At 42.8% G+C, this 22,683-nt stretch overlaps 1 protein-coding gene across 1 annotated transcript in view; it reads left to right on the top strand.

The window, feature by feature from the left end:
• The first annotated feature begins 2,028 nt into the window (after positions 1-2,028).
• The window catches only part of PKD1L2 (polycystin 1 like 2), a 69,450-nt gene continuing 48,795 nt past the window's right edge, over positions 2,029-22,683 (top strand). Inside the window, exons 1-8 of the mRNA XM_030581607.1 lie at positions 2,029-2,329; positions 5,706-5,867; positions 10,959-11,144; positions 12,445-12,555; positions 15,255-15,402; positions 17,699-17,928; positions 19,273-19,677; positions 21,369-21,467. Of these exons, the coding sequence (XP_030437467.1) occupies positions 2,029-2,329; positions 5,706-5,867; positions 10,959-11,144; positions 12,445-12,555; positions 15,255-15,402; positions 17,699-17,928; positions 19,273-19,677; positions 21,369-21,467 (1,642 nt within the window). The remainder of the gene's footprint in view (positions 2,330-5,705; positions 5,868-10,958; positions 11,145-12,444; positions 12,556-15,254; positions 15,403-17,698; positions 17,929-19,272; positions 19,678-21,368; positions 21,468-22,683) is intronic.

Here is a 22,683-nt window from a genome sequence, read left to right as displayed (position 1 = left end):
ACAGCAGATTAAAAAAAAAATCACACAGCTGTAGAAACTGCCAGCTGTGGATTGTCTGGAGAACCTGCTTGATTCTTTAGGCAGCTCTACTCACCATTGTGCTCTTACAGGCCTGATCCAAGGTCCACTGAAGCCAAAGAAAATACTTCCCTTGACTGCAATGGACTCTGGATCTGCTGCATCAGTTCTGCCTGTGGCATCTCTAATTCTGGCATTTCTAACAGGATCTGCGTGAAACTAGATTCTCAGCTGCAGAGAAAGGATCAAAAGATATGAAAGGATCAATCCATATCTCACAAATATGGCAGTGTGTATCATTTGCAGGAATTGCATATTCCCATATCACTGAGTCAGACTCAGTTGATAAAGCACAGCCTTCTCTATCTGGGCCTCCTCTCTGAAACCTGTGCTTTCAGAAACAGCATCTGTTCCAGCTTCTTAGACCAAGTATAGCTTCCTCAACACTAGTCAGATCAACAGGGCATGGGAGGATTAAGGCCCTTTCAGACAAATGTAATTCAAATGTACAGTATTGAACCAAGTAAACAATGCACACATTCAGCTCCGCACCTCGTGACAAACCTTATAGTGCATGATTTTACCTTAAAATACCTTAGTTCTTCTGTGCCCTGCTGAGCTAGTTGAGTGGCTGGGAAGGGGAGTTGTAGGACAGTCTTTGAATTGACACTCATACTGTGCTCATGGGCTGCAGTGCGTACGGTTTTCTTTGTAAGAAAGGCTTGAAGCATAAGACTTAAAAGTGTCACATTTTTGTAAGACATGATTTATCATCGAATGTAAGAGCCTGAATCTCCTTTCATTTACACTAGTGTAAATCAAGCAACCACACTGAATTTGGTGGAGTTACACCATGTAACACCCAGGAAAATCAGGCCCTGAGATTCTAGGGTAAAAAGACCTTTAATCCTAGTGGGCATGCAGACTTTGGGAAACGTGGAGGACATCCTTCGCATGCAAGCTCAAAAGCACGTATGCATTTTAGCTCATAAAGACTGTGGTCTAGCTTCTCAAAGGCCATTCCATTACCTCATATTAGGGTATCAGATCCGCCGGCTTACAATGTAAAATTAAGGTCCCCAAGACATACAATATTGCCTTGGTTATCAGAAATTTGAAAAACAAGTTTGTTTTAACATTAACTCCCTCATCCACTTTCTCGTAAAGCTACAGGCAGCAATGATCAAATAATGGAGCTCTGTTTAGCTTCACAGGGGATCATGCAAGCCTTTTCTTTTTTGTCACCAGATATGGAATTCGCCTGGGTTGTTTACTTGTTTTGAATTTAATGCATCAAAAATCTCAAAGTGAAACTTAATTGGAACAGCTGAGAGTCCCCAGGCTGTGTGTATGTTAAAACAAGAGCAGAGTGACTATCATATGATAATTATATATATCTTACACTAGCATCCAAAATCTGAAAGAATAATAAGAGAAACTCAAGACAATTAGAAGAATCTAGATGAGCAGCTTGGTTCTTTCCCATCTCTATAATTTCCTGTCTTCCTAAATTCTGATTTTTCTCATTCTTCATTCATTCCTACTGATTACAGCTCTTTTTGTTGTTGTAAAGCACTCACCCACAAATGTTCAGTACAATGAATCCTTTGATGGGGAGGCGTTATCTTAGCATACCATATGCCCAATGGCAACATATATCAGCTTTATCTTTTCCTCTCATAGACGAGGTGAAAAGTCTAATGACCACTATGCAAACTGGCTTGATTTGGAATGGGACATTTACACAATGGTTCTCATATATCGCCCATTGCAGCGAGTTAGCCTCAACACTTACTGCATGTATCCCCAGACGCAATAACCTTTATTTATTAGGAGCAATCTGTTCCCCATGCTATTGCTGGTATTATGTGACAAACAGCAAGGAGGAAAAAGAAAGATTGACGGCGTAACAGGATGACAGCCCAAGCCTTTGAAGAGAGAGGGACAAAAAGCATGGTGATGTGGTACATAACACCAGTGCTATGGAGGGCTCCAACCGCTAAGCTAAGAATGTGGCTTCTAATCACTGTTCTCACCTCTCTCGTTCTCCATTCGGCTGTGGAGGAAATTGCTCTTGAGGAGGGAATACCCTGTTCAAAGTACCAGGTGGCTTTCAACCTTTCGTGCTATGAGTTTGTGAGACTCCAGCGCACTTTCACGAGCGCTCAGAGCTGGTGTGAGAGAGGAGGGGGGCACCTCGTTTTTATTGAAAATGAGGAAACTCAACAGTTCTTGCAGAACCATATCTCCGAGGACAGGGAGTGGTGGATAGGATTGACCTCAAGTTCCCTTCTGAATGAAACTACAGAAGGTAGGTGATCTCAAAAGAGAAATAGTGCCTTCTTTTAAGTTAGGTTGCAACTTGAAAGAGCTACTACATCGCTGTAGTGATACAAGGAAACCCTACTGTAGGGTTCTGCTGATGAGAGACTCTTGTTCTAGTATCATCAGAGGACATCTAGGGGCATATACCAATATATTACAGAGCTGCTTCTATTATGAGAGGCATCAGGATCCTCTGGACCATGAGGCAGGGGCTCAGGGTTTTATTCCCAGCTCTGCTACTGACCTGATGTGTGACCTTGGACAAGTCACTTCACTTCTTTGCACTTCTTGTCCCCCTCCCATTCTTTGCCTGCCTTGTGTATTTTGACTGTAAACTCCTTGGGGCAGAGACTGTCTTCTATGATGTATTTGTATGGTGAGTAGCCCAGTCAGGCCCAGATCTTTGGCTGGGGCCACTAGATCCTATTGCAATACATATAACTACTACTGTTATATGGACCCTATCTGGAAGACCTTAATGAGGTCCTCTTCAAGTTGATGGCACATTTTAAACACGCTTACATATCCACACTCATGTAGACAAGACCATCTCAAACACAAGGCGGGACCTAATTTAATGGCTAGGGCAGGAAACTGTAAGCGAGGAAACCGGGTTTTTACTCATAGCTCTGTTACTGATTTTCTGTGTGACCTGGGGTAAAGTCATTTTATCTCTCTCTGCCTTAGTTTTCCCATCTGTATATTGGGGATGGAACAATATTTAATATCTACTGTCTCAAAAGCTGTAGGAATGTTATGCATTTAAGAGAAGGAAAAACCAATGTCCTGTTTGTTTTCTGCTTAACTCATCTCAAATGCTTTATCAAAGGACTGCAGAGTTGTTCATCAGTCGTAATAATGGGCTAAATCCTGCTCTCCGTAACTCCAGTGTAAATCCATTGTAGACTTGCTCTATACTACAAAGTTAGAGAATGAAGTTAGCCCAGATTTTCATTGGTATAGCAGAGCAGAATTTTGCCCTTTTTTATAGATATGTATACACACAATATACACATATATACACACAAACAAGGTAACGGAGTGAAATGTAAGGGCTTGTGATATGCAGGCAATCAAATTAGATGATCAAATGGTCCCTTCTAGCCTTAAACTCAATGAATTTATAAATGAATATATATGATCCAGTACCTAAACGCGATGCAAAAGGATACATTTCCTTAATGAACATCACTGAGACTTGGAAGACTCTGTTATGAAAGGTGCTAGGCATTGAAAAATACAATTTTAGATGAATACACCCAGAGTCCCTTTCCAGGTCTTCATCCTCCCTCTTCCAATGGTGCAAGCCGAGCTCTGTAATGTACAAACAATAAATTCCATAGGCTTTTCAGGAATAGGGTGACCAGATAGCAAGTGTGAAAAATTGGGATGGGGGTGAGGGGGTAATAAGCACCTATATAAGAGAAATCCCTGAATATCAGTACTGTCCCTATAAAATGGGGACATCCGATCACCCTATTCAGGAACTGCAGATAAGCATTTCCATCAAAATGCAGTTACATATGTTTGTCTGACAAATAGTGGTGTTTCTCCCCTCAGTCATGTTTATGAGAATGTATTCTTATTTAAATGGTGATATAATAGACTAGAATCCCCAGTCCACCTTATGTGTCCATGGATCCCTGAGACATAGGGATTGGCACAGGTTGAGGGGTGCGTTTTTGTGGGTATCCTATGTTAAAATGTTGGAAGTACCTCACTGTTAATATTATTATAATTCTAATCCCAGGACAATTATTCAGACAATTATTGCAGTGGCTTGGATTTCCATGGGCTCAATACCTGCTCAGGAGGAAAACCTGAATCTCTGTCAGAACCACATGCCTACATTACTCCAGCATAAGCATCTGAGAGGCTATATAATGTTGGTGCCATCTGTCTCATGACAATGGGCTTGATCCTAGCCCCGCGACTCAGGCACAGCTGCCGTTGGCGTCAGTGGGAGATTTGTCTGAGTAACGACTGCAGGACTCGCCTTACAGCTGTGCTTCTCACTGACAATAGCCCACGTCTCCCACAAGGTGTGGCTCGAGCCTCTTCGTTGGCACTTGCTACTTGGAGTGGCTGTTCCCCTCTCCTCATATGTGTTGGGTCCTGGGTTCTTTTTTGTGATACCTGGTCCCTCCCCCCAAGGGGACCTCCTCATTGGGCTGAGACACAAAAGGGTGCTGTCTCTTGGGAAACTGAATTAGTTGCCACTGCTGGCAAGGAGTATAAAACCCAATATACAGGAAACAACAAAGAACATCAACACAAACCCCAGCAAAGAAATGCCACCAACCAACAGTATAACAAAGGGGAACTTTACCAGGAGCAGGAAATTAGGATCTGGGGAAGGAAAGTGTTAGGGTTAATTAACAAGTACTAAAAACATCACCAAATTTCTCACCTTCCACCTCTTCCCAACCCCCATCTGGCTCCCTGGCACCTTCCCAGGCAGATGGTACGCTGAGGGGTTGCTGCAGCACTGTGAATGTTGGCTGGCTTTAAAAAAGGATTCTCTTACAGGATCTTTGCCTCTGGTTGGAGCAAAGGCCTCTCCTGACTCCCCAGGCTGCAGTCCTGTGTAAGGGGACCACATTTGTTAGATGGAGAAAAACCACAAGAAAAATAAGGCCCAGCGCTTTATTTTAAGGGCTGTTTTAGGGAAACGCCATTTCCCTTAGCTGCGCATATCACAGATTTTTCTCTCAAGTGTACATTTCTACTGCCCTCAAGTACATAATGCAATTGTCATGCTTCAATTTAATGTTTAAAATGGTACTTACGATACATATCAATAAATCTCAAAATCAGTGACAGGTGGTCACCCTCAAAGGGACAAAGCAATGAAATAAGAGATGGTCCCTTAACATAAGGGATGGCTGCTCAACCTGCTTGGCTGGCTCTCGGTAGCCGACTCGGGTCTCTGCCTCTCAATGCTGGTCTCTGCAGGGCTGGAACTGCCTGCCCCATGCACTAGACCTTACAGAAGTTCAAAGACTCCCTTTGTGGGGTAGGGGTGTTAATCAGAGACTGACTCTAAACTGTTCTTCTTCTCTCTGAGCTGCTCCCAAACTCCAAATTGAAACTAAAACATGCCTTTATGTGTCTGAGTCAGGCCCTCCTGTCCCAGAGCAGCTGAGCAGCCCTGACTCAGCACTGGCCCAGCAAACTGTTTGACCCTATTACCTCCCTACTGACCTAAGCAGGAGTTTCTAGTCCATTCTGTCCCAAATCCAGGCTCTAGTAGCCTTGATTGTTGTAGTCTAGACTCTGGAGGCTCAGTCGAGAGTTGCAGGAGCTGGCAAACTCCAACTGATGGTTACAGACATTTTCGATGTGGTTTACTTTGTTCACAGGATCATTGATTTGGTTGGACACTTCAAATATAAGCTACAGCAACTGGCATGAGGATCAGCCATCTCTCTTAGCCAATTGTGGATACATCCTGAAGAACTCTGGCTATAAATGGGGCATGACAGAAAACTGCACTCAGGAGTTTGACTTCATTTGTGAATTTGGTAAGATGCACAGCAGATGGTGCTAGAACTGAGCATGCTGTATTTCAGGCAATGTTTAAATTACCCAGGATTTGTTAAAGTCATCATTCAGGAAATAAATATCAAGCTTATTTTAAAAAAAAAACAGAAAACCCAGGCAGCTGTCCCCTTTGCCAATCTGCTGGCAGAGGGAAAGATCCAGAGAGGGGTTGAGCACCAGAGTCAATGGGAGTTGTGGGTACTCAGCACTTCGATGGTTCAGGTTCTAATCGCGACAAAGGAAGTGGTTGTTATATGATACGGATCTTGATTGCAACAAGGGGCAAGGATGGGACTACTAAAGTCATTTCCACATGTGCCCAAAGCCAAGAATAGAAGCAGGTTCCAGAGATGAAAGGCCACTGCATTCACTCACTATGCAACTAGTGACTGGTTAATTCAGACTCTGAACTCCTAGGAGCACAGGAATAACCGGAAACCATTATCTGAGCACATTCCTCTTGCCTTCTCTCAAACCACATCTGTTGCACGGCACTGCAGCCTGCAGTTTCCCCTAAGGTAAGGAGAGGGACTAGAACCTGTAGTTCCCTCTGGCTCTCCAGCAGGAGACCAAACAAATGCAGCCTGTGGTGCCTAATCTTACCACCCAGGTAAATCCTGGCTGGGATCAAGCAGCCATGGAATGGAGTGCTGACTATACTAGTTCCTCCAACATATACACCCACATATAAGGAGAATTTGTGCTTCTCATCGGTTTCATGTGAGTGAGGCATTTTAAGCTGCTCATTTGCATAAACTTGAGCTAAGGTCACGGGCATCTTAATATTATTCAAGATAGTTTAGTCCAAAGCAGACTGCGAGGAGTTAGGGGGGGATCTCACAAAACTGGGTGACTGGGCAACAAAATGGCAGATTAAAATTCAATGTTGATAAATGCAAAGTAAGGATATTGGAAAAAATAATCCCAACTATACACCTATAATGATGGGTTCTAAATTAGCTGTTAGCACCCAAGAAAGAGTTCTTGGAGTCCCTGTGGATAGTTCTCTGAATACTTCTGTTCAGGGCACAGCAGTGGCCAAAAAGGTTACCAAAATGTTAGGAACTATTAGGAATGGGACAGAAAATAAGACAGAAAATATCAGAATGCCACTATATAAATCCATGGTGCAGCCACACTTTGAATACTGTGTCCATTTCTGGTTGCTCCATCTCCAAAGGATTTAATGGAACTGGAAAAAGTTCAGAGAAGTGCAGCAAAGACAATCAAGGTTATGGAACAGCTATAAAGGGGAGACTAAGAAAGATTAGGGCTGTTCTACTTAATAAAAGAGATGACTAAGGGGGGTGGATTATGATACAGGCCTATAAAATCATGAATGGTGTGAAGAAAATGAGCAGAGAAGTGTTATTTACCCTTTCGCACACTACAAAAATGTGGAGTCACCCGAGGAAATTAATAAGCAGCAGGTTTAATACAAACAAGAGGAAGTACTTTTTCACACAACACATAACTAACCTGTGGAATTCATTGCCATGGAATGTTGTGATGGCCAAAACCATGACCAGATTTTAAAAAGAACTGGATACATTCATGGAGGATAGGTCCATCAATGGCAAATAGCCAAGATGGCCAGCGGTTCAACCCTATGTTTAGGGCAACCCTAAACTTCTAACTATCAGAACCCGTGAAGATAGGGGTGGATAATTTCAGAAGTGCCCTGTTCAGTACACTCCCCCTGAAGCTCTGGTATGGGTCACTGTCAGAGATAGGATATTGGACAAGATGGGCTGACTAACACGGCAGCTCTTTTGCAGCAGAGTCTGGTTGCAGATTGACTAATATACATGAATCCAGTGTTCTGGCAGAGGCTGCTACAAACTCTAGCAATGCTCCTGCCCTGCTCCACTATCAAATACAGTATTTTATGTATTTAAAATTAAAAAGGAAATTTTTCTTTACAACCAGAATTATCACCCTTCTCTTTGGAAGGAGGTCAGCGTTCATTATGATAGGGCCTAATCCAAAGCTCTTTAAAATTTTAAATTGATTTTGCTGCAATGGGGTTCGGATCAGGCCTTTAATGAGCAATATTAGAGTTGAAACAGATTAATAACAATGGGTTCCATTACCTTATTTCTTCATTAACCCGGAAATGAAGTGTAGAAACTCCTGGCATCAATCAACCATTTCAGAGACTGATCCAAATCACTGACTTGTCTTTAATATCTCCAGTCCATATCCACCAAGGCACAAATAAACTTCACTAATAGTTAGTGCAGGGGAGTGGGAGAGCAGACTAGGTTCTTGTATCAGTTCTGCATGCTATGAGTCTGATCCAATGTCCAAGGAGGTCAATGACAGTCTTTTCATTGGCTTCACTGTGTGTTGACTTGAGCCCTATGTGATCTTTAGCAGCTCACATAACCTCATTGTGCGTCAGTTTGCCCATGTGTAAAATGGGAATCGCAGTATTTACCACCCCCTCACAGGGCTATGGTGAGGGTTGAATCATATTTCTAATATGCTTGGAATCTTCAGCGTGGATGTCTATGAGGTCTGACAAACTAGTCTATATGCTCAGATACCAGGGCCGACTCTAGGCATCAGCAAGCCAAGCACGTGCTTAGGGTGGCACAATTTCAGGGGCGGAATTCTGGACACTTTTTTTTTTTTTTTGCATGGGGAGGCAAAAAACCTAGAGCTGGCCCTGTCAGATACAATGCTGGTAGGTGCAGTATAAAAGCACAGATAGATAGATGGCCTTGTAACTAAGCTTTCCTCCCTTCTATTGTTCTTCCCAGAACTTTTCATGCTTCTCTATCTGCAGTTAAAGCTCCACAGACCTTGTGGGATTTATTCTTTCCATTTCGCTGTTAGATGCATAATAAACCATAGCACTATACTGTAGTCAAAATACACATTTCTAAACAGGTTTTGAACGGATAATGTTACTCAATTAATCCAACTTTTTTTAAGCATAAATGCCATGCAGAACTTGTTGAGGGAGCAGCTATAATGACCACCTTCTTTGTGGAAGGAAAAGAACAACAACAACAAAAAAAAGCAGTAGATAATAGCCCCAACTAGAATTTAGCAGCAAATTATGTTACAAGCTTATTTAGACCGCTTTAATCTGTAATCTGGTCATGTTGCTATAGATACAGCAAGGCTTAGATTTAGCTATTAAATAAGGATAGCACACAATTACCACAGTGTGCACACACTGGCACTGCTAATCAAGGCTTTCAAGAGGAACAGTCACAGTTGCCATTGGAGAATGATGTACTTAAATCTGGGGCAACTAAAGCAATGTTCTTCTGTGGCTCCCGTAAGTGATACCAAGGGTTTTCAGGCATCTTCTTTCTTATATAAGTTCAGGTCACTGGAAGAATCCTAGACAGTTATCAGCTTGCCCCTCAAAGAATAAGGTATGTGTGTTTAGGGGCATGATCCTCAGGGACAGCTCTGGCTTTTTTGCAGCCCCAAGCCAAAAAAAAAACAACCTGCGGTGTGGCCGGAGCAGCAAAGCAGGGGGGAAAAAAACCCTGCAGGGCAGTTGGAGCCAGGGTGCAGGCGGACTCCCTGCACTGCAGATGTGCCCCGGTCCAGCGGAGGGGAGGAAGAGGGAGCAGGGGGGAGAGAGAAAGGGGGCGGCCAAGGCTTCAGTGGAGTGCTCGCCACGCGGCCTGACCACCGCACCGCCTGCCAGGTGGGCTCCGTGCTGCTCCGGTTGACGGGAGGGAAGGATGCGGGCTGTCGGGCTTGCTGCAGACCTGGCACTGGCTAGGGCAGACAGAGCACGCAGCCAGCTCCTAGCAGGGCGCTCCCTTCCATGCTACCGCCCCCTACAGGGCAGCCAGATTGGTGAACCAAAAAAAAAAAAGGCAGCCGTGCCACCCTAGGATTGGGCGGAATGCCCCCCCCCCCATAGAATCTGCTGTCTCAAGCACGAGCTTGCTCAGCTGGTGCCTGGAGCCGGCCCTGATGATCCTGCTATGCTTACTCACCCACACAGTCCCATGAAGTCAATGGGACTTCACATGTGAGTAAGGGGTGCTCCCATGAGTAGGCTACAGTCAAGCCCCCTGTTGAATAAGTAGACTCTTCTCCTGGGCAACTTTCTGAGCCTAAAGCAGATCACATATTACCTAGGGGCTGTTTCTGATCTTACAAGTAGCCTGAATCCTTTAAGTATTGCTGGTCAAAACTTTTAAATGAAAAAATTTTGAATGAATTTATTTTCAATGTTCTTCATTTTGAATTACCTTTTAATTTTTTCAAGAAATTAAGTCTGTAAAAATGTTCTTCTTTTGCTTTTCAGAACAAAAAAAAGATGGTTTTTGTTCTTTGCCCCCCTTCTGTTTTCTTCTCATTTTCCCCCTTTTCTTCTTCTTTTTCTTTAGTTGTTGTTATTGTTCTACTGGGTGAGAAGAAAAAAGGGAGAGAAAGGGGGAAAACAACGAAAACTGAAAATTTTTGGTTTACTTTTTTTTGTTTAAAAAAAATTGAATAAATGAACTCAAAACAAAAGGCATTATTCATTAAAAACATTGATGAAAAATTACAGACAACTTTACCTTTTTGTTTTCCATCCCAGTGTCATTTAAACTAATTTTTTTTAATACACACACTCAGTAGAGCCTTCCACACCTCACTTCCTTCAAACCGCAAATACAGTTTTTGCTCATTCTAACAGGCGTTGTGGAGCCAGCATGCTAACAGTTGAGACTAAAGCAAGAGCTGATCAAAAAAGGGGGAGGGAACTGCAGTTTCCCCAAAAAATATCCCCCCCTTTTTTTCAGAAATTCACAATTCTTAAACATTTCAACCAGCTCTGTAGTTGTTCAAAAATGGAGACAGTTTAATGAAAATACCATCTGAATTCCCGTTTTTTTAAATGTTGAAATTTTGTCAAAATTTCATTTTTTTTAAAAAAACACTTCAAAATAACTTTAGTTGAGACCCACTTTCAGGAATCACCATCATTTCCTGGGCAGGATAAGACCACACAGATTCCTGGTAGGGGCGAAGCTGTTCCTAGTCCCTGTGGAAGAGGATGCACTGTATATCCTTGTTTGAGATGACATCTGCTCTTCTATTCCCATCAGAATCTGGCCAGAGCATTGCTTGTGATAACTTCAATGCCACCATGCAATGTGGATCAGGAGAAGTCATTCAGATTGTTGACAGTTTCTATGGGCGGAAGACCCCTCACTACTGTGTATTGGAGACTCCCTTCCAGCTTGATATGGAAGAGGATTGTAGCTGGACCAGTGTCAAGGATGAAGTAGCAGGTAAATATCTCATTGCAGCATTTGTCAGAGTTCTACAGTAAGCACTACATTGTGTGGTACCTAAAACAACGTACCTTGCTTTATGTCTGTGGATGTTCATGGGTCAAATTCTGCTCTCAGTAACACCTGTGCAAGGCCAGAGTTGAGTTTTACATTAGTGCCACTGACAGCAGAATTTGGCCCTTTACTGGCAAATAAAAACTACATATACGCAAGCTTGAGTCTAGCTGCCTTCTCATACGTAGCCTATTGTCCAATGGTTAGGCCACTAATCTAGGACTTGGGAGATCTGGAGTCATGTCCCTATTCTGCCAGAGACTTCCTGAGTGACCTTGGGCAAGTCACTTGACTTCTCTGTGCTTCAGTTTCCCATTTGTAAAGTGGGGATGATAACAATACTTTTCTGCCTCACTAGGGTGTTGTGAGGATAAATACACTAAACATGGTGAAGTGCTTTATGCTGTACTGATGAAAAAGCTTTATATAGAAGCTAGGTGTTATTACTATTCAGCTATGCACTTCTTACGTTTTTAGTTTTATTCATTTTTTCACAGCATGATCAAAAGCTTTCACTCTCATTTCATTGCAGTTTTCTCATCGGTAGAGTTTAGGTTCCTGCCTTGTTCATTCTTTCAATCAGACTAGGAATTTATGGAACACATTTAATTGTTTATTGCTAAGGCAGAGCCCAGTGACCGTTGAAGTGAAACCTCATGGAAGAAAAGTACATGCAGGTGAAAGAGACTGGTATTTATCCACCAGATTTTAGGCTATCAAGTTTTCTGTTCACTTGGGACTTTATTCATCCATTGTTCCCTTTGCACAAATCCTATTAAAGTCAATTACTTCCCACATTTCTCTTGTCTCTCTGCCATGGAACCTGCACAATATCATTGACTCTAATTCATTATTTCATCCTTATGTTTATCTTTCCATCCTATTTAGTTAACATGTCAATTTCATCTACTAAACACCTAAAATTAGGGGTCTACTTTATAATTGACATAACCATAAATTCAATGCACATCCTAGTTCCTTCCACTTTTGTAATAGTCATAAGTAGTTGGGTTTTTTTGCTGGTCTCCATCCAAAGCATGACTGATTCAAAAAATCATGCAGCTTGTCTGATCATCTGTTCCTGCCCCTCTTTTCCCCATTTTTCCATTTTGCTCAGAAATTGATGGCATGAAAATGTCCTTTTTTACTTCAATACCCACCTTTTGTGAGTTGTTGTGAAATTTAAAGTTTGGTACTTTAATCTATCAAATGCCAGTGCACATGAGACTGTGATGCCTTCCAGGGCAGTGTCATGGACTCCAGGCATGCCAGGTGGCATCAGATGGGACCTTCTTTGGAGATCCTTGTCCTGCATTGGGGAGCTACTTGTCTGTTCAATATCACTGCATGGAAGGTAAGTATTAAAGTTGTAGCCATAGTGCCCATACTGTATGATGTTTTAACATTGTGACTGGTGACATAGATCCTTAAAATAGTTTTAGAAGTTAGAGACAGGTCTGAACCAAGAATATCAGACATGGATCTGAAATTCCAGTGTCTGAGGAGGTTCAGATCCAGCATTCAGGTTGGGATCCATCCCACAGAGAAAGCCCCAAGTGGAGAAGTTCCGGTCCAAATCAAAATTTCCCCCAGATCTCAGGGGTTCTAGCTGTACTGTTCCAAGTTCAGGTCCAACTTTAAAGACAGACATTTGCTTTCTTTTATAATTTAATTGTAGGCGTGTGAGTGAACTCAATACTTGTGAAAGATGCTGGCATGTTAGCAGTGGAGATTTTAATGTATCCACACTTAACCTTTCTGCCAATGGCATTGGCAGCAACGAGGGCCAGATCCTTATTTTAGGGGATTTTCAATAATTTCTTCATTTTTGGTTCAAACTCTCATCCAGTAATCTGGAAACCTAAACCACTCTGGAGCCTTTGCTAAGCAAATCTGTACTCACTCTCAAGCACAGAAGTTTAAACAAATGAATTTTAATAGGGGGGAAGAGAAAAAGAAAGGCCAGGTTGAACTAGGACAAATATTTCCAGTTCAATACCTTCCACCACCATTTACCTCGGGGTGCATAAATCACAGTCCCAAACAATTAGACCATGAATGGCTGATGCAGTTTGTTCTACCTCCCAGCCTCCCATTTCAGTTCTTTGCTCCCCAGCTTCCTCACTCTTGGTTTGTGATTCCAAGAGTCCAGGAGGACAATCAGGGTCCCTGTTTCATAGGCAGCTCTCTGATTTCAGCAGCTAAGACAGGGAGATCTCACCAGAGTCACTAGGCTGACAGACTGTTGCTATGAATTCCTCTGTTTTCGCTGTAGCGCAACTCCTCTCACTCTGCTGCTCTTCTATTGCAAGCTGTGACATGCGGGTGAATCCAAATGCTGCTTTGCTCTGCCTGCTGCTCATGTGACAAAAACTGCTGCAGGGCTCTGACCTCTGCTTGCCACTAGCTAGACAACTGGAAGCCTCTGGTGAGCTCTGCTCCCCTAATGCAATTACTGCTCTTAGCTCGGCTCTTCTAGATGTAAGGGGACCAGTGGTGTTATGAACCCCTCAGAATCCCTACCACGCAGGAACAATGCACGTTCTTTGCCCTTTCTCTCTGCTTTGTCTAGGGCCCCTTACCCGACTAGGATTGCCAACTATGACTGAAGCTATTCCTGCTATTTTTCCCCCAATATGACGTAATGTCATTTTCTTAAAATAGCCTATCAAAATCTCCCAGATTGCTTTCACTAGTCACCAGGAGATTGATACCGATTCCAGGAGACTCCAGGCCAATTCTGGAGGGTTGTCACCCTATACCCCACTTCAGCCAACATCACTTTCATCAGGATGACCTCATACCCAGGCTTTGCCCAGGCGGGTTCCCAACAGAGTAATCTCAAAAATATGGGCCCCAAGTACAAAACTTAGTCAAATTATATATCCCAGTGTCCCCAAACTACTTGCAGTTAATATGTCAATAAGATAGTGCCTTGCACAGTTGACTCCCCTTGCTCTCCAGTAGATGACAGCAGAGAACAGAGCTGATATTTAAATGAGGTACTGCCTCATTTAAACTCGCCTTGCTCTCCAGCAGATGCCATCAGAGAGCTCACTCAGTTACCTCCCATCTCTGGTCGGCGTCAAGCCACAGGGCTTACACAGAGAATAGGTGTAGCTGAGGCAGTAAATAGCACAAATATCCTCAAAACTGCCTCAACAAAGAGGTTCAGCTGTGATAAAGAAGGGCCACTCCTAAATTTCCATGGCCCATTCAATCCTTGGCTTCTCTGCTAAGAAGTTATCAGTTAGTGTGACATAGACACTTGTCCCCTCAGAACTGAAATGAGTCCACCAAACAGCCCTCAGATAGTGTTGAACTGGGCTGGAGTAGGACCAGTGATCCAGAGGTGAATCTATAACCTACTACCATTGCCCTGAGCTATGCAGACCCCCCATGTTTTTTCCCTTCAGCTCCGTATTCTCAAGGAAGGCTAGGCTGGAACAGTGGAGCACACTCTGGCAAAGGACATGGCTAAATACAGATTAATTGCATAAGAAGAGTATGCTTAACAAGAAAGGTCACGTCAGATAACAGCTGTATAGGCAGGGGTGGCTCCAGGTCCCAGCACACCAAGCACGTGCTTGGGGCGGCAAGCCATGGGGGGCGCTCTGCCGGCGCCGCGAGGGCGGCAGGCAGGCTGCCTTCCGCAACTTGCGGCTTCGGTGGACCTCCCGCAGGCATCCCGAAGCCGCGGGACCAGCAGACCCTCCTCAGGCAAACAGCTGGAGTCAGCCTGCCTGCCATGCTTGGGGCGGCAAAATCCCTAGAGCTGCTCCTGTGTATAGGGCTTTGAATAAATATATATGACTAGGAATCTCAAGTATCTACAAAACACTCAAGAGTATAATGCTTCAACAGGAATCATGACAAGCAAACCCAGGGAAAAATCAGCTTGGTACTTCATGTCTTTAATTCCCTCAATTGTCTTAACAAGGCAGCATTTATAGAGCAACTGTGCTTCAACTAAGTCCAGATGCGAACAATACATGAAAACAAGTTTGCAATGAGCAGGTGATGACGCTGTTCTCTGTGCATTATGTTTTACAGGTTTGCAACTGGTCGTGACTGAAACATGCTTTATCTTTGAAAATATTACAGTTTCTCTGAAATGGCTACTCTCTCCCTATTCTGGCAACCTCTCCTGTATCATTAGCACTGGAGATGGACACACTATTGATCCCTATTACCCTCTAACGTAAGATGAAGCTTTTATACATGATTTTACAGAAAGGCTAAGGATTTTTTAGTTTTAGAGGTTTGGGGGTATTTTGTGTTTCAAGTAGCTTAAAATGAGATGCTGTAAACAAAGCAGTGACAAGACATGCAGGCAAGATGGGTGGATTTTGCTGTAACTTGCTTTGAAATTGTTAAAAGCAGCAATGCCTATTCTATCAAGCTGCAGCCATGATCTTTCATCTGCTCAGTATGATTGAATTCCGTTTCCTTCTAGTGGACTTTAATCTAGATTCTGTACACACAAAATCACTGAGAAACTTGCTGCCCTTCTGAGGAGAAACTGCCAAGGAGCTTAAAGCTAATATCTTGGGTTTTTTTCACAGTATTTTTCCATACTTGGTATTACTGAAAATGGTTCCATGGTGCTTTGTTTATCTTTATTGTATTCTAATTCCATGAAAACTTGGATTCTTCATTGCTGACAATTTTAAATCAATAATGGATGTTTTTCTAAAAGTTATCCTCTAGGAATTATTTTGGAGAAATTCAATGGCTGGGGTTATACAGGAGGTCAGACTAGAAGGTCACAGTGGTCCCTTCTGGCTTTGGAAACTATGAACTTTTTCTTTTAACCACCAAATAGTTTTCTGCAGTATTTGAAAATCACACTTTGCTGCATTGTTCTAGTGCAGGGAAATCCAGAGAGGGAATCAGCTTAAAAACTCATCCATCTACTTACGTAATCCAAGATGAGTGAAATGAAAAATCAAAGAGCAGAAAGGGCAACAAGTAAAGTGGCTGTTAAACATCCTTTCAGTGTTAATAGCTTAAGATGTTATTAATGACACAGGTAAAGAGCTTTATAAAAAAACCCAGTATTATTTTTAGTTTGACTGTATCTCAGCAAGTGAACATTATTTTTGTTACCTCCTTCCCTCGATCCCCCACTAACCGGGTTTGTCTGTTTCTGTCACCTCTTGTGTCCTGTTTGACACCTAGACTGGACGTGCTCTTGGGCAGGGATCATCTCCTATGGCCTTGTCTTACTCAGAAAAAGTGGTCCAGCTGAGGTTGTGCTTTACCCATCTCAGCTAACTCATGTTAGCTAAGTCCTATCTAAACTTAACCTTTTTCATAGTCAAGATAAGACCTTTATTATGTGTCTATACAATGCCTAATGTAATATGGCCCTGACCTTTGATTAAGCTTCCTAGGTGGTACTGTAATAAATAAATAGTTAATAAATAATTGTCCCAGGGATATTTATTTGCATTCCATGGTTTATCTCACCTCCTTATTCTGCTGTGGGCATTGAGCAGGGCTAGACAGCATGGGGAAAGATTTTCAGAAGCCCATAAGGGAAGTAATTGGGACTTGTGATCCTAAACCCCTTAGGTGCTTTGGAGTATTTCCTCTATGTTGTTACAAAGCCCAGTGGCTGCAGGAGCCTTTTCTCTAGTAGTGTGCCTACCATTGATGCTGCTAGTAGAGCTGCACCAGTGTTAACAATGAGAAGACATTTTCGCCAACAAATTCAAACTGTCATAAGCAGGACATGGACAGTCTGAGCTAGTGGTTGGAGCAGGAGTTGGGAGCCAGGTCAGATACCAGGAGATCAGATTCTGAGATATACCAGAGGGCAGACTGGCAGTCAAGAGGCCAGCAAGGTCCGGTTACCAGAAGATCAGAGTCAGGCAATAGGAGTAGGTAGCACCAGGGAAGCAGTCCGGAGGGCATTCACTTGCACGGACAACTTCCTGTTCATGGTTTAAATAGAAGCAGGGAACCAATCAGGACCCGCAGTGTTTCACCAATCAGATCTCAGGACTGGAGTCCTCTGCTGGAGTCCAGCATCTAGTTTTGAGGACTTGTTAGCAAGTCACTGGGTGGCAGGTTGGAACTTACTGGTGCCTGTGGACTGGGCTTTGAGGTCTGCAGTCCCCGACACAAGCATAGATAAGACCATGCTTAGGGAGAGGAAAATAGGCCAGCACTGGGATGATCTTGCACGATGCTGAGTATCCTCTGCTCCCACTGATTTTAGCAGTAGGTTAAATGGAGATGAAAATTTGGGAGGGAAGAAATGTAGCGTGATCATCCTTGACATACTGTGTTACGACATATGAGCTAGGGACAGGGAGACAAACTTAAACCTGGAATAATACACAAGCAAAATAGGAATCAGTGTGATTGCAGGAGATAATCTCCCTTAGAAACATAATTCAGGAATGGTGGCCATTGCTTTCAGATCATACAGCTATAAATCTCTCAGTGCAACCTTCCATGACTATTGGATGTCCCCTTTGCATTTTAAGCTTGTCCAGCAATGTGACACACCAGTATACTTCTCCTGGAGAGTTTACTGTCTTTGTGGAATGCACAACCAGTGAATGGCACGTTACAGCACAAAAACTGGTGACGGTTCAGGATAAGATGGATCAGCTCAGCATTACTGGGTGCTACAGCAAGTACGAATCAGGAAACAGTTCTCATTGCAGGACCCTGTATGGGGAGATGTTATGGATCCAAGTTGAACTCAATGGAGGTAAGAGTAATCAGTTTGCACAATTGAGTAGCATGTTCAGTGGGCACAGGCAGAATCTCCACTAAGCAAATGTGTATTTTTTTAAATGAAAGCTTTCACTAAATGTTAACTTTCTCAAACTAACTTCGCCCCATCCCTGTGCTAGGAAGTCTATGTTATAGCTTCTGCAGCACTTCAGATGTGAGCACAACCCTTTTTCTCTTCTTGGTATGTCTGACAATCAAGGAGCACACAGGCCTAAAGAATACACCCTGCTCTTATTGGCACTGTGTTTCACAATTAGAGCAGGAGCACTGGGAGACCCATCTCTTGGTTTCTAGCTCTGCACCTTGAGCAAGTCACATAACCTGGCTGTGCCTCAACTGCCCATCTGCATAAAAAATATAGCAATATTGACTTACCTCAGATGGAGATTGTTAGGATTAATTCATATTTGTAAAGCATTCTGAGAACTTTGCTCTCAAGGTTCTCAGCTAACTTACATCAGCATACAGCCACTACAGTTATTAAATTGCTTGTGTGTGCACACTTGCCTCCTTGTGTCAGTGGTGCGCATCCTCACCAGGAGCACTTGTATGGACTGTATTGTCAGTGTGGGGCAAAGCTGCTAAATAACTGCAAAGCATGATAACTATATATTAGAGCTGGATGAATAATTCATTACAAATCATTTATTAGATGAATTTGTCACAGACTAATTTTTCTCAAATGTATTTGTTATTCAAAATTATTTACAGAATAATTTCTATAGATGGTTCTTGGTCTGCAGCTTGTGTTGAACATTTTAAACTATCAATATTCATGCTGTTTTGATTGGACACATAGTGCTTGATCCTGCCAGGGAGCCAGGTGAACGTTCTGGCTCCAATCCAGCAAGGCACATAAGCATGTGCTTAACTTTAAGAACAAGTCCCATTGAAGTCAATAGGGATATTCAAAGCCTTAAAGTCAAGCATGTACTTAAGTGCTTTGCTGAATCAGGGCCAAAGTGCTCAGCATCTTGTAGGACCATGTCCCATGACGTATCTCTAGTCCTTGACTTGGTGATCAGAACTCTTAGAGTAAAGTTTCTGGTCTGCATGCTCATGATTAAGAATTCAATATTATTTGCTTGAATTTTGTTGTTTTCACTGACATTCCTTGCTTCATTTGTTAGAATATTCATAAAAAGCAAACACAAAAGGGGTACAAAAACAGATGAAGTGAATGAATCTAAAAATTGAGATGAATGTTTGCAGAACTTTATTGCAATAGTTGCCTGGCTCAGTTATATGCACCTGAATGTGACAAGGAACAGGTAGAGTTGGATGATCTGTGACCAAGTTCTGAAATCCTACTTTCCAGGTACTGGAGTGATCTACACTGTAACAGCTGACAATACAACTCTGATTGAATCCAGCGCAAAGGAAGGAATTGTCCCTCACAATCTGACGCTTGATGGTACCTCTCAGCAGCTGATTGGCCCAGGGGCACATCAACTGGAAATTCTGGCGACCAGCAACACGACGACATCCGAGATTTCTGAAACCATTGCTGTTCATTTAGTTGAACCTATATCTGGTCTTCAGGCTGCATTAGCCTCCCACACACTGGAAATGGGAAAAGACCTGGAGATAAATGTCTCTGTGGCTCATGGTGTACCAGATAAGCTGAAGTTTGAGGTGGTCGGGTCTAATGAAACTTATTCTCATCAGAAAGACAGCCCTAAAGGAAAATCTAGAATATACAGTATTCCTGTTCATACTGAAGGTACAGCTCCCTAGCATGTTACTTTTTCCCATACACAAAGAGTCTGAATTTTTTTTTTTACTTTAGATTAAGGAAAGCAAGAAAGAACAAAAGTCAAATCTCCATGCGAAAGAGCAGTGTCTGTATCTTCTTTGCAACAGGCTGCAGCAATTCTGAGAACAAAATAGCTGCTGTCTCTGCACACAGATTGAGTTCAGATAGACTCAAAGGTTTCCTACATAGAAAACACGAGCATCACAGTTTCAGAGCTATATAGGCCACATAGCAGATACTGTATTTTTTTCTCTCCTTTAATATTTCTTTGTAATGCTTTAAAAAGGCAAATCAATAGTTACGGTCAAGTCTCAGTTTGACAAGAGGCTTGTTGTGTGTCTGTAAGAAGGATGGGACATGCAGCTTGCTGTGCCCTCGGTGTGGCAGCTGTGCAGTTGCATATTTTCTGTTGACACTTCTTTGATTCAAGCAATTATTTTTGTGCAGCCTAAAAGCTCAGGGCCAGTTCTATACCAGTGTGACTCCAGTGATTTGACTGGTGTCAGGTCAATGCAAACTTGGTATAACAAAGTGGAGAACTGGGCCTTCAGTCTCTTTTTTTTCTAACAAATACAAGATCTGACACTTAGCAGCTGTGTATGCCCATGAGCATTAATGCATGGTAATGACCAGAGCTGGGCTTTCTGGCATTGCAAAACATTTTACACCAGGCTTCGTACCATGACAGTGGCAGCACAACTTTCAAACTCTTGATGTGAGACAGTGCGGTTAAAGTGTTATTTCTGGTACCTGGAGTTTGGAGAGGGCCCCACAATATCTGCAAGGCAACTGAGGGGCACACACTGTGCAAGCACGTTTCGCTGGGAGGGCAGGGGGACAGTCCTAACAGACTCAGAGCGAGACTTGAGGCAGAAGCCACATTATCTGGATGGAGTTGCTCTGATGTGGGTAGTCTTGGGCTGGCAATCACACTGGAAGGTTGTGTGTTGGCCCTGACTCCAGCTATTCTGTCTCCCGGGTGGAGATATTGTGAAAAGCTGCAAGTGTAACCCTCTCCCACTCACTGTGGTGCTCTCTCCCCTTCTAGTGGTGGCTGGGCCACACAGAGAGGTTGATAAGCCTGCCAGAGCTTGGCAAACAATAAATTTTGCCTTTTAGCTCAGGCAGGTGAAGCTCATGCTTTTAGATTCAGAGGTCACGGGTTCAATTCCCACTGCTGCTGACTCACCCAGAGTCAGGGTGTTACAGAACCCTATAACAGGGTGGAGTTTGTGATACAGTGAAGTTCAATTTGAAGGCAGGCAGGTTACAGTGTTCCTGGATGTAACAATACCATGGGATAGTAGGTGCTCAACTGTTTTCTGGGTCTGGAATAGGTGTAAATAAAACTGTAGTTGGAGGCTCAGAAGAGGGACAGAAGAAAGAGTTCTTTCCTCTGGAGCGAATTTGACTGAATTTTATTGGCCAATAATCATAATTCTTGTAAAATCTCAAGAGCTAAATGATCAAATAACTCCTAAATAACGTATTTTAAAGGCATAGTTTATTCCAGTATTGCCTAGTAATTCACAAAGGAGGAAGAGGATTTCCTCATGAAGGCCTGGAACACAAAGTTGGATTTTATGACTCAAACATGTAGATCCAGTGCACTGCTGCTGCTAATGCCCGATCTACCTTTGGCACCCTGTCCTTCCTAGGTACGTTTGTGGTCAAGGTGCTAGCTATGAATGCCTTCTCGAACATGAGTCTGGAGATTGGGAGCATCACCGTATTGGCCAACAATTCTCTTAAAGAAGGTAATAATGCTGACCTACCACTGCTGTTTGCAATCATATTCTGTGACCCTTTACAATAAATCAGTTCACTGCACTGAGTGTTTGCAGGGTCTGCATATAGGACTCTAATAATTGCTTCCCTCCTGAGCCAGTGTTGATAATCCTCTTGGACTCTCTGGGGAAAGAAACTAGAGCCTACATATATACTAATTGACTCTCTTGCTGCTAATCTCCGTAGAGAGGCAAGAGACTGACGAGGCATGGAGAAGGAAAAACATGCTCCTCACCCAGTACAGGTGTCCCCTTGTATAGAGGAGGAGGCAGACTGGCTATGCAATACATGGAAGCCGGCATTGCTCGTTCTGTTATTGTCTCATTCAGCCCCAGCTGCACTACAGAACCATTGGAAGTTTTGCCACTGACTTCAATAGAGCAGGATCAAGCCCTATATAAGAAAATGGACTTCCAAGGACTGTCCATTATGTACCTCTTACCAGCTCTCAATTCAATTTTAAAAATCCTTTAAAAAAAACAAAACAGTAGCTTCTTATTACTGTTGCCTAATCAAGAGAGCTACCCTGGCTTTGAAGTAGTCCCAGGTTGGGGTCTCTCCGCACAAGGTTACATATTGCACATGTGCTGTTTGTGCTAGAAAGAATTAGCTACAGATGTGGCCTGGGAAATACCTGAATCTCAGCATAACGTAAACCGCTGTTGACAAATAACATGCTGCTAGATAGCTCAAGTTGCAGCTACATTCCTACTAGTGTAAAGATAGTGATACACTTGATCCAATGAACTAACGGGTTATTGTAATAACACTGAGCCCTTAATTTCCACTGCTCTTGCTCAAATTGTCTTTGCACTCCCACTTAAGCTGCAAGCTTTTTGGGGCAGGGACTGTCTTTTTGGTCAATATTTGTAGTTAGCACAATGGGATCCTGGTTCAGCATTAGGGCTCCTATGCACCATGGTAATACAAATAAAATTCTGATTTTTATTTCACTTGCACCAGTTTAACTCCATCAACTTCAGTGAATTTATTCCTGATTTACCCCACTGTAAGTGAGAAGAGAAGCAGGACCCTCTTCTTCATATTGCTTGTTGTTATTATTTTGACCATTGCAACATTTCTGCTTATCATAACCTGGGAGCTTGATTCCTGTAACCCTGACTTTCAAACAGATTGCAGGCAAATCATGATTTATTTAAGTCATAATGCTCAGTCACTGCTGTC

The sequence above is a fragment of the Gopherus evgoodei genome, chromosome 12 (genome assembly GCF_007399415.2).
Source record: "Gopherus evgoodei ecotype Sinaloan lineage chromosome 12, rGopEvg1_v1.p, whole genome shotgun sequence".
NCBI classification, from domain to species: Eukaryota; Metazoa; Chordata; order Testudines; family Testudinidae; genus Gopherus; species Gopherus evgoodei.
The sequence above is the reverse complement of the archived record's forward strand: the minus strand, read 5'-3'. Positions and strand labels throughout refer to the sequence as shown.